General features: G+C 30.3%; 1 protein-coding gene and 1 long non-coding RNA gene across 2 annotated transcripts; both read right to left on the reverse strand.

Annotated features, from left to right (window-relative positions):
- Window positions 1-2,598: 2,598 nt before the first annotated feature.
- LOC115975973 (transcription factor MYB20-like) lies at window positions 2,599-5,331 on the reverse strand. Its single transcript, XM_031097030.1, has 3 exons — window positions 5,060-5,331; window positions 4,173-4,302; window positions 2,599-3,473 (listed from the first exon to the last, which is right to left on the reverse strand). Exons 1-3 carry the CDS (start codon window positions 5,190-5,192, stop codon window positions 2,798-2,800), a joined length of 939 nt encoding a protein of 312 aa, XP_030952890.1. The 5' UTR covers window positions 5,193-5,331; the 3' UTR covers window positions 2,599-2,797.
- A 5,660-nt stretch (window positions 5,332-10,991) lies between these two features.
- LOC115975976 lies at window positions 10,992-11,548 on the reverse strand. Its single transcript, XR_004088227.1, has 2 exons — window positions 11,498-11,548; window positions 10,992-11,372 (listed from the first exon to the last, which is right to left on the reverse strand). It is a non-coding gene; the product is annotated as an uncharacterized LOC115975976 (long non-coding RNA).
- Window positions 11,549-11,957: the final 409 nt, after the last annotated feature.

Raw genomic sequence — 11,957 nt, forward strand, 5'->3', positions numbered from 1 at the left:
AAGCAAAATGATAATATACGGTAAGGGTCGGACTCATTCATGTCATTGTTACTCGTAGCCTACGGTTTTAACTTGCACGGCAAAGCAATCCCTCTGTATGATAAAAATAAATAAGAAAAGAAAGAAAAATAAGGGAATAAAAATCATTTTTTATTTTTATAGTTTTTGCGAAGTAAAATCGTTGAATAGCATGTATAAATATTTTTTTCCTCAAAAAAAAAAAAAAAACAATTATTGCAGAGTTATTAATTACTGCCATTGCACTTCTTGATACAACAAACAAGACCCTGAATAGGAAAATTACACATTTCTTTTGTTTACTTTTAGTTTAATGCATTTGGAAAAAAAAAAAATTAATAAAAAATTATGCCTTTTGTCTCAGTCTTTTAGCAAATAATCTAACTTTATGTTTTTGAAATAATCTCTTTTTTTAAAGCTTTTTATAACACATTTTAACTTTAAAGTCAACAAAAACTATATCGTATGATATACGCTATACAAATAAATTATTGGAAGTAAGCAACACATATTTTATAAAAGTTGACCAAAGCCGCGTTTGGATTGACCAGAGAATCTTTCATTTATTTGTTTTCATTTTTTAAGAAGTATCCGAATCAAGTTGTCTGTATCTTAATCAGTTTGTTGATATTATAATTGATTAACTCTCAGTTTGCATTAATTAAATTTTCCAATCTTGTTCTAAAAGATTAACAAAAATTAAAATAATAGTAGTAAAAGACTGATGGCATATTTAATACATTTGAAAATGATAACCAGCCAACCAAATGATATTTCTTTCAGTGGTTAAGTATTGTTAGAGTGGTTAAGTATTGTTAGGGTCGTCAAGAAACATTATTATCTTCGGCAATAAATTGCTTCTGTGTTGATCAGTAGCCTACGTAAAGTCACATTCTCCCAATGGAAGAATCTTTTCCTTTCTCTAAGGCGTATAATGTATCAAAGTTAACTCAATTAATAAAGTTCTTATCGAATAATATACTTATGTTCAATCTTAAACTAATAATCAATTAGTATTTGACCTAATAATAAAGAAACATGTATTCAAATCCTACCGGTACAAAAAATTAATCGGGTTCAAACTTCAAATCATGAAAAAGGAAAAAATGACCATAGAAATTGAACAATTTTTTTTTTTTTTTTTTTGAGAAACGTTGAAATTTAACACTAATAAGCAGGGGAACAAGCAGTTTCGAGAGTTTTTGGATTGTGTTTGCATAGATGCAGACGCGTTTTTGCCTTTATTTTTTTAACCAATGGCTATTGCACTATTCATGGGATATGAACAGTGCAAATAGGCAAATGAACAATGTTTTTTATGTGAATAGTAATCCGAAATTTTTTTTTTTATTTTATTGTTTTCAGTTTTCAGCAAAATAAGCGGTATCTAAACCCACACTTTATGCCAGAATTAATGTAATTCAAGTTGAAATATCGTGACCAGCATTGACAAAAAAAATGAATGATATATAAAACACTATATATTTGCATCAAGTTGCACAAAATAAAATGATTACATGTATATGTTGTCAATACAAAGAACCTGCATTTTACTCACCACATCTCTTCCGAAACTTTTATTCAGATGCTTTGGTACACAATTTTTATTTTGTTTTATTTTTTTGCCGGGTACACAATTCAATAATGATTAGCTGACTTTTACTGTATTTTTTAATTTATCCATAGAGTTTATAAATATTTGGAATTTGGAATTTTTTGAAAAAAAAAATAGACATCTCAATCCGTTAGAGGTGTTCCAACTCACACGCAACTGTAGCCAACTTTTTCAAAGTTCTTCTCTTTATTTAAGTAAATCCTCAACATGAGAAGCTTTTTTAGTGAAAACCGATCAAGTTACTAAGTAGAAAGAGTCATAAAATATGATTGACCCAAAAATAAAAAAGAGTCATAAAATATCCAGTTTGTTTGAATAAGACCATGAATAGTTGAATACACATAATTCACTCTAAGTTTCTTTCCCCATTGCCAAGAGACTAGTAATTTAATTAGTTTCTAACGAAAATATTTAGGGTTCAAATTCCTTTTTCCTACGTTTGTATGTATGTATCCGTATTTAAATAGTTTTTTTTTTTTTTTTATCATATTTAAATAGGGAGGAGAAGAGGACACAAAGAAATAACATAAAAAATTAACTATTGAGGTTTGTATTTTACATTGCATCCTAGCATTTAAAGGTTGTTAAAATAAGGTTAATCTATTTCACCAACTGATTGGTGGGCTAGTGGCTAAGGCCTTGGGCCAACAAGACTTCGTTATGCAGAGTATTTTGGGTTTGAGTTACCCCTCTTTCACTAGCGATGTATTGGTGCTCCATATACTTCATTAAAATGAGGTCGTTACTCAATAGTAGTTAGAAGTTACAATAATTACATCCAGGTAAGAAAATCGTATTGGTTGCCCACTCCTAACCATTTTTAGATTAACAATGCTCTTTTAACAATAGGTTTCAAGCAATAGATCATAGCAAACATCCTACCTTGTCCTTCTACCAAAAAGAAAAGGAAAAAGAAAAAAGAAAAAGAAAGATACCAAATATAAATAAGAAAATGGTGACCACAATTTGTTAAAATAACAATCCAAAATACTTCGCTTCTCATATACAGAAAGGTTTATTATACCCCTTTTTTTCCTCTATTTTAAAATGGTAACATTAAAATGCTAATTCAGAGATGGGGTTTTCCCGGATCTTGATTTATTTGACTCTGTCGGTGACAACTAAAATCCAAATTACAAATAAGCCAGTATGAAAATTCTGCAGTTACAATTGGCTATATGCCCAAGATTCTTGATCCAAAACCATTTTTGTACACTGACTCAGAGAAGGATTTACAGTCTGCTTTCTGTCACCATCATCATTTATCAACAAATCCCAACTGCTTAAGTCATCATTCCACAAGCCCATGCTGTTGTTGCTGCTATTGTTGTAGTCACAAGGCCACTCAAAATCTGGGAACTGTAAGTCCTGAAAAAAGTTGGAGGAATTTGAAGAAGTGGATGATGAGGTAGAAGTTGATGAAGAAGGAGCACATTGGACTAAAATCTCATGGGGTTCAATTATTGGAACTTCATCTATGCAGAAGCCATTCATGAGCTCCATCGGGTCAAATGGGCTTGTCATGCTTTTGTCTTCCTCTTTGGCTTCAGTGATAGAGGATGACTGCAATGATGTCTCAGTCTCAAGCTCCTTGCTTTGATCAATTTCAGATGTAGTATCAGTTGGAGAAGCTTCTTGTTGTTTTTGCTCTTCTTCTTTTTGGTGTTGCAGTTGTTCTTGTTGTTGTTGGGTTTGTGGTTCATCAGTTGCAGTAGAGATTGGCTTGTGAGTGAGAGGATCAATGCCCATCTTTTTAAGCTTTTTCTTGATGTGGGTGTTCCAGTGGTTCTTTATCTCATTATCTGTCCTTCCAGGGAGATGAGAAGCAATCTTAGACCATCTGCAAAATGACAAGAAAATATTTTGGACTTCAGAATAATAGAAAAAAAATTCTCAAAAAAATAAAAATAAAATAATAATAGAAATTAGATTTAAGTTTTATATATTGATTAATATGTTTTGGAATTATCCAAAGGAAGACTGACTTTGAGGCCGGTAGAAAGGTTCATGTAACTATGAGTATGTCCAAGATTCTGATATGAAAATTGCGTACATGACAAAATTGTCATCGTGTTTATTTTTGAAAACAAAATGTCACACATCAAACAAATTTTACCGTGTTAATTCACAACATGAGAAGTGGCAACTTGTGATTAGTGCAGTATTACTTTTTCTTAAATATTATATTGTACACCAATTATAATGTGTTATCTCAATAGCTGTGAAATTTGTCGTGTATACTTTTATTTTGATTTTGTGGATTAATAAAACTAAAATCAAGATATAAAAAAGAAATAAATATATAAGTGCCATGGGGACCAAGTCTTCCATTACTGATGAATAAAAAATTTCCATATGATGGATGTCATATTATAGAAATTGCAGAGCATTGGAACAAGATAGTGATTGAAAGACATTATAGTCAAATGCAGAAGAGTAGCAATAAAAAAAACCTAATTACAAAAGAACCCATGAGCCAGGACAGAGCATAAATGGAAGAAAGCGATGTCAAAGCTGGAAATGGAGTAAAAGAATGAACCTGTTGCCAAGTTGAGCATGGAGATCAATGACCATTTTCTCTTCACATTCTGATAAAAGACCTCTCTTCAAGTCTGGCCTAAGATAATTTGTCCATCTCAGTCTGCAACTTTTTCCACACCTTAACAATCCTGCAATGAGACCCACCATTACCATAATCAATAAAAGTGATCGTTTATCTCTCTTCATTCTTCATTCAAAATCATGATTTCCTGCTTAGCTTTTAATCATTCAAAATCATTTTGGTGGTCAGCTTTTCCCGTTCACTCCTCTTTAATTATATAACCAATCCAAATATTTAATTCATTACACAAAATATAGGAAAAAAATATTTCAAAGCCAGCTGGCTTCTTTCACATTTTTGCAAGAAATGCAGCACAATAAAGTACAGAACAATTAAAAATGAAGAAATTTCAAAATGATCAAAGCTTGCTTTCTTTCAATTGCAGCAACCCAAAAAGAGGGAAAAAAAGAAGTAGCCTTTTTTTTTCAATCATGAAAGACAAAATCCCATTAAGAAGAAACAGGTTCAAATTTATCAAAGCTGGCTTCCAGCTTTCCTTACATTTCTGTAAGGCATGAACAAATTTCATTTTAACATGACTAAAAATAATGCCTGGTCGCTCTCCTGACGTTTCTAATGAAAGTGTTCAGATTCAAATTTTCTCTGCCCAACTATCCAATCATAAAAAAGGATGACTAAAAATAACAATAAGAGAAAATTGAATAAAATCAAAGAACTTTTTTCAAAACATTAAAAATAACACCCCCTCCCTTCCAATCCAAAAGAAAGTGCCTGTATTCAAAAGTTTCTAAAAGATTTCTATATATCTCTCTCTGTATGAGATTGTAGTCATGAGGGAAATTAATAGGCCAATGAAAGGAGACCTGCAAGTTTAGGAACAGCTCTCCAACAGCATTGGCCATTGTTGAGAATAAAGTTTATGAGCTTCTTGTCTTCCTCAGCTGTCCATGGACCCTTCTTCAACCCAACTTTGTCACAGCATGGTTGCCTCCCCATCCTCACTCACCCAACAAAAAATCTCTTTAACACCCACAAACTCCAATATTGAATATACAACTACTTGTAAATTCAAGATGAGCACAGAGAGAGAGAGAGAGAGAGAGGGAAAGAGAGATAACGAAAAAACTGGCTTAGAGATATTTTTTTTTTGAGACAGCTTAGAGATATTGAGATATCAGGGTAGTGTATGTACATCTCTACCAACTTATATAAACCAAGCCCCCCCATATGGACTTTCGGCTCTGTATTTTTTTTATATTATTTGTGGTTATCATTATTTTATTTTATAGTTAAGCACAATTTTTTTTCTTTTTTTTCTGGGGTTGATGGGACATACTTTTTATTTTTTCCTTAAAATTCTGCAAAGTTAAACAAATAATATATATTGCATTGCTTATGTATTTTTCTCTGACTTTGTCCACGTGTTAAGTAGATAAGTGATGCGTACCACACGTGCGACGTCTTCATCGGAAAGCACCACCGCATCGAACTCTTTTGCTTCAGTTTGAAGCGTGAGATGTTTGATCCCACCTTTTCAAGTCACATACTTCGGCAGAGGAAAGGTGAAAGTAAAAGTAAAAGTAAAAGTAAAACAACACCAAAATCTCAGGGTAGATAACATGGTATGAACTATGAACTATGAAGTATCAATTTTTTTTTTTTTTTTTTTTAATAGAGGGAAAAACAAGTACCAATAAGTTTAGGTACAATGAATTTTCAATTTTCATTATTGCTGAGGGCTAAGGTGATAATATGTGATAAATTGATGATAATTTATCACCTTAATAAGTTGTGAAATTTATTGCGTCAATAATATTATTGAGTACAAGTCACCAATTTCTGCTATATAAGAGAAATTTCAATAAAATATGATTTTCTCTTAAAAAATCACTCCCTCTCTCTCTTTTATTTATTTTTAATAATTCAATAATTAGAGGGCGTTTCGCTCACTTTTATTTTATATATAAATATCAAATTTGATGATTATGATTTTACTAATAGAAATTTATTTTGTTTATATTTATATGTGAAATATTAAATATGAAATCTGGTAACTATGGTAGTTATTAATAAATATGAAACTATTAAAAATATAATTATAATAGTTATTGATAGAAATTTATTAGGATTTTATTTCTATATTTCTACAATTTAAATAAAGAGATTAAATTCTATAAGAATTTATTGTAAACCCTTCAATAAGAATATGCCACATCAACATATTACTAAAACATAAATACATCTGATCACATAAGATAACATCTCAATAAATATAATATTTCAAGTTTTAAGTAAAATGTTGATGTGATGTTATTATGTATAATAAGATGCAGTGAATTTTAAGTAAAAGTTTGATGTAACAATATCTTATTAGATGATATAAAATTTGAGTTTTATACTCCATCCTTACCAAATTTTGACTCTTATAAAAAATATAATGTAGCAAAATTCTTTTATTCTTTTTTCTTTTATGGTTGAGAAGAGTATCAAGATTGTAAACGAGACTTTAAACTTTAAACATATAACAGAATCTACAGTCGATTTAAAAATATATATTAGAATATTAAGGTGTAAAATTGTAAGGACTCAAAAACTTAAATATTGAAACTTTATGAGATCAATTAAAAGCCAAATGTTTATATATGTGTGTGTATAATATTACTCCAATTTAGCAAGAAACATTTTTAAAATAATATCATTTAAATTGACATGGTTTTGAAATTATTTGAGTATTTAGCATTTTTATTCTTCTAAAATTGTGTTTGAAAATATTATTTTAAGTGTTGAAATTGTATTTTGAAAACACAATTTTAAATTATCAAATTGGATATTTAAAACGTGATTCAAAAATAGATAAATAAAGTTAGATCCCTAAATAACTTCAAAATAGTACTATCAATTGAGATAATTAAAACTAAAAAGATTATTTTACAAATTTGGCTAGTATTAGCATTTAGCAAGATACACACCAAGGCAGTGACATACACATTTTTTCACGTTTAAAGGAAAATAAAAAAAACAAATTAAAAAGTTGAAGGAAATCTCAAATTGCCTAATAGACCTTTTTTTGATAAATAAAATAGAGTTTTAACCTATGGTAGCCACTCCTAATAATTGTATTTTATCATTAGACTAAACACCAATTAGTTTTTATACAAGCAAGAATCGAACCTTAAATCTTTTATTCAATGATAAGAAACTTTATTAGTTGTGTTAACTAGAACTAGGGGTGACAATTCGTGTTCATGTGTCGTATCAACTCTTGAGCATTTGACTATATGAGTCGACACTAACTCGATATATTTATTAAACGGGTCAGGGATCCTCAATTTTAACACGAATTGTTTATTAAATGGGTTAGTTGTGTCAACCCATTTATTAAATTTTATCAAAGCGAAAAAAAAAAATACAAATTTTATTATTAATTCAATCATTTTGAATTATGAAAAACCAATCATACATTTTTTTTTAAAATATAAAATTTAAAACTAATAGAGTAACTGCATCACAAATAATCATTTAAAACTAAAATATATCTCAATATCACAAATAATCAACCATAATATGTCAAAAAAAAAAATAAACCACTACAGTTAATATCATATCATAGCAATCAATTTAAGGGAAATAGATAAAATTGAAGGATTCGCAGTGATAGAAGGGTGAAGATGGTTAAGAAAATAAGGTGAGATAAGATAAAATTGAGGTTTGAAAGTGAGAGACGGCCATGGGGCTTGAGAGAATGTAACTAGGAAAGAAAATAAGTTTATATACATAAGGTTTTAAAGAGTATATTGATAAAATGAAATTTAGTTAAATGAGTCAGACGAGTCAAATGAGTTCAATGAGTTAGACACAAATATGACATGTTTATTAAGCCGGTTAGTTGTGTTAACCTGAATATGACATAAAGCTGTTAAACTTAAACCTATAACTTGTTAATTTCATGTCATATCGTGTTATATTCACAAGTCGTGTCAAATTTTACCTCCCCTAATTGGAACTGTCAATTTTCTAATAAACTTATAGTCGTGTCGAATTTTGCCTCTCCTAATTGGAATCTATCAGTTGTCTGATAAACTAATACATAACAAGTCTTACATTCTTATGTACCGAGTGAAAAAAAAAAAAAAATATATATATATATATATATATATATATAGACAAAAGAAAGGTAGGCGTTATATATATATATATATAGACAAAAGAAAGGTAGGCGTCCAATTTGTATTCCTACCATACGATTCCAAAAGCATTTAGTGATGAATACCATGGGAAGAAGACAAATGGGTCCAATTTGTATTAACTCTTACACTTTCATGTATTAAGTAATAATGATTACGGTCGGCTCCATATGTATAATTTAAGTTCAAGTCCACACCTTTTAAACAGAGACGGAACTATGCAAGACCAAGGGGACCGTAGCCTCCTTGGAATTTATTTATTTAAATAATATATAAAATACAAATAAGTTGAAAGTTTGAACTTTGAGTATAAAAAAATTATACTCACTTCTCCAAAATTGAAAACTAACCTCCCAAATATGACACGATGATTGTTATTTGAGACCCAAACTATAATTTTGGATTTTAGGTATTGTCATGCTCTTTTGCTCCACCGAAATTATTGTTTAGATTTTTTTTTTCTCATTAATTTTATGTATGTGTATATATATATTTTTTAATATTAATTGATTACTTGGAGATAAGGGTAGCAAAATCCAACACAGCCTGTAGAAACCAACACAATCCACCCGTTTATAAACAGGTCATGGATTGAAGCTAAATAAGTTTGGGTCATATTCAGGTCTACATGACTAATCCGTTTAATAAATAGGTCATATTTGTGTTCAACACACGAACTTGTTTGACTCGTTTGACCTAATTAGCTTGTAAAAACTTTTTGATATGGAACTTTGACATATTATTGAATTTGGTGATATGGAGGTTAAAACCTTTTGGAATAGTAATTTTATTTTGAATGAGGGAAATAATTATTAGCTTTTGTTATTATTGCAAGATTTATGATTGTAACTAAATGTTTATTACTTGATTTATGGTTGTATTTTAATTTTAGATACATGGGAATTGAAAACTGGTTATTTGGGTCAAGTATAACCTACTAATCAAACAGCTTATTTGGATCAGTTATTACCTATATTAATCAAACATGTTATTAAACAGGCCATTTTGTAGACCTTAAAATGACTTGCTAATTAAACAAGCTAAAAGTGTCATGTTGGATTACCCGTTTTAATAAACAGATTGTGTTAGGGTTGAAGAATTCTGGTCTATTTATTAAATGAGTCATGTTTGGGTTGACCCATATAGCATAATACTCACTACTCGGCCCGACACGAATTGCCACCCCTACTTGGAGACCCTATCATGCCCTTTTTACAAGGGATTTTGGAATTCACAATACACAAAATACCCTTCAATTTCTTGATTAGACTACACCCAAACCGTGTGTTAACACGTTTATATTTCAAGTGAGAGAATGATATTTGAATCTTGGACGTCTTTGTTAGAAACCACATAAGGTGCTAGTTAAACTAAAGATTGTAAACAAGTTAAGCTTTTTTGAGTAGTGAATGTTTGAGCTTGGCTTGACAACAAAAGTAAAATGTTTTAATAAAGCTTGAGTTTGAACGAAACCTAAAAACAATGTTCAAACTCAAGCTCAACAAAAACACAATGGACTCATTTCTAAGGCCATATGGCCTATATCCAAAATGCAATAATGCAATTTGATAATCGATACCAATTAGACTTCCAACGTAAGAGCCTTAATGCTCATTGTTAGGGTCAAATCTTGTTAGTGTTGGTAAATCCAAGTCAAAAAGCTTTTTCTTTTTCTTAATTAATTAATTAATTAATTATTATTTATGTATTTGAATTGTAAGTTTTTGGTGTCTAAATTACTGGTTGAAGATCTATATTGAAGACACAATAAAACAGTTAAAGAAATTGCTCAGAAAAGTGGAGGTTCTATTGTCTGGATTGCAAACTCAAGTACAACTCGATCGATTGAGGTTTATTAAACCTCAACATCAAGCTCGACTAATCAAGCTTCGAATTCAAACTCTTAAGTCTATGGCCCATGATGACTAAAAGACCTAAGATATGTGTACTAGGGTTCCTGGACTTATATAAAGTCGTATTAAGTTATCATAACCATACAGAGAGGACTCTATGGAAGTTAGAGAAACTGCTGCAACGTTTGTGTACCTAGGATTTTGTTTCAAGCTGCATCTCTAGAACTCATTAAAGATCAAGAGAGTTCTTGTGAAGACATCTATACCAACATCTACTACAATCAGGAGTTGTTGTGGTGAAGTCAATCACAAATTGGATATTTGTGCACTGAAAAGAATCACAAGGTAGAAGAGTCCAACTTGGGAAATTGATCAAATTAACTAGGGTCTAAATGTCCCAACGCTCATATAAGCTAGTAAACATTTGATGTGCCGAAATAATTCAGAAATCAGATTTGCAAAACAATAAACAAAATGTACATCATTTTTACACGATTCCTTTCATTATAAAGAGTTCAATAGTAAAACTTAAAAGGCAATATGGTAATTGGAGCTGGCAGCAAAGATTTAGATGGAATTGAATTTCACACACGCACATAGAAACCCAAACATCTGCTAATCAGGTTAATGTCACTGCCTATACTTGACAAAATTCAGAAATATATGAAAGGAACAGTACAAATATAAACGAAAACAGATAATCCATGGAAAACTAGCTTCAATTGTCAAAGCACTATACAAAGCACTTATTGAATTCAGAAACCCAAACATCTGCTAATCAGGTTAATGTCACTGCCTATACTTGACAAAATTCAGAAATATATGAAAGGAACAGTACAAATATAAACGAAAACAGATAATCCATGGAAAACTAGCTTCAATTGTCAAAGCACTATACAAAGCACTTATTACCACAACTAAATGAGGGACGACAGATTTGACCAGGGTGTATATCACCAATCTTGCTTCTCCGACCTTGATCATTCTTCAATGAAACACCAAAAAGAAGTCAAATCATGGATCATTTTGCTGTTTTTGAGTGCTTGATAAGCCAATCAATGACAACATCTATGTTTATGGAATCCTTGCATGAGATCATATAGCAGCACACCTCTCTGTCTTTAATTGATTCAAGGCCTCTGAAACCACCCAACAAAAGCATTGGATTTCACATAGGGAATGAAAACGATGAGATTCCTTATTAATATAATTAATGAATAAAATCACAGATGTAACAACATCTTGTAAGATTTTCTGAACTTACAGCTGATCCATCAAAGCTTGCTTGGTAAGAGCTTCGGACTTGTCAATTTTGGTAAGAGCTTCACTTTATTAGTTGTGCTTACTAGAACTAGGGATGACAATTCGTGTCCATGTGTCGTATCAACTCTTAAGCATTTGACTATATGAGTCGACACTAACTGTATATATTTATTAAACGGGTTAGGGTTCCTCAATTCTAACACGAACTGTTTATTAAATAAGTTAGTCGTATTGACCCATTTATTAAATTTTATCAAAGTGAAAAAAAAATACAAATTTTAGTATTAACTCAATTATTTTGAATTATGAAAAACCAATCATACATATTTTTTTTAAATATAAAATTTAAAACTAATAGAGTAACTGCATCACAAATAATCATTTAAAACTAAAATATATCTCAATATCACAAATAATCAATCATAATATATCAAAACAAAATAAACCACTACAGCTAATAC

The sequence above is a fragment of the Quercus lobata genome, chromosome 2, assembly GCF_001633185.2.
Source record: "Quercus lobata isolate SW786 chromosome 2, ValleyOak3.0 Primary Assembly, whole genome shotgun sequence".
NCBI classification, from domain to species: domain Eukaryota; kingdom Viridiplantae; phylum Streptophyta; class Magnoliopsida; order Fagales; family Fagaceae; genus Quercus; species Quercus lobata.

Coding starts and splice junctions, on each gene's coding strand:
- LOC115975973 (XM_031097030.1), bottom strand. CDS start 5,192: ATGGGGAGGCAACCATGCTGTGACAAAGTTGGGTTGAAGAAGGGTCCA. Junction 4,303..5,059: donor AGCTGTTCCTAAACTTGCAG/GTCTCCTTTCAT, acceptor GTCTCATTGCAG/GATTGTTAAGGTGTGGAAAA. Junction 3,474..4,172: donor CATGCTCAACTTGGCAACAG/GTTCATTCTTTT, acceptor GTCATTTTGCAG/ATGGTCTAAGATTGCTTCTC.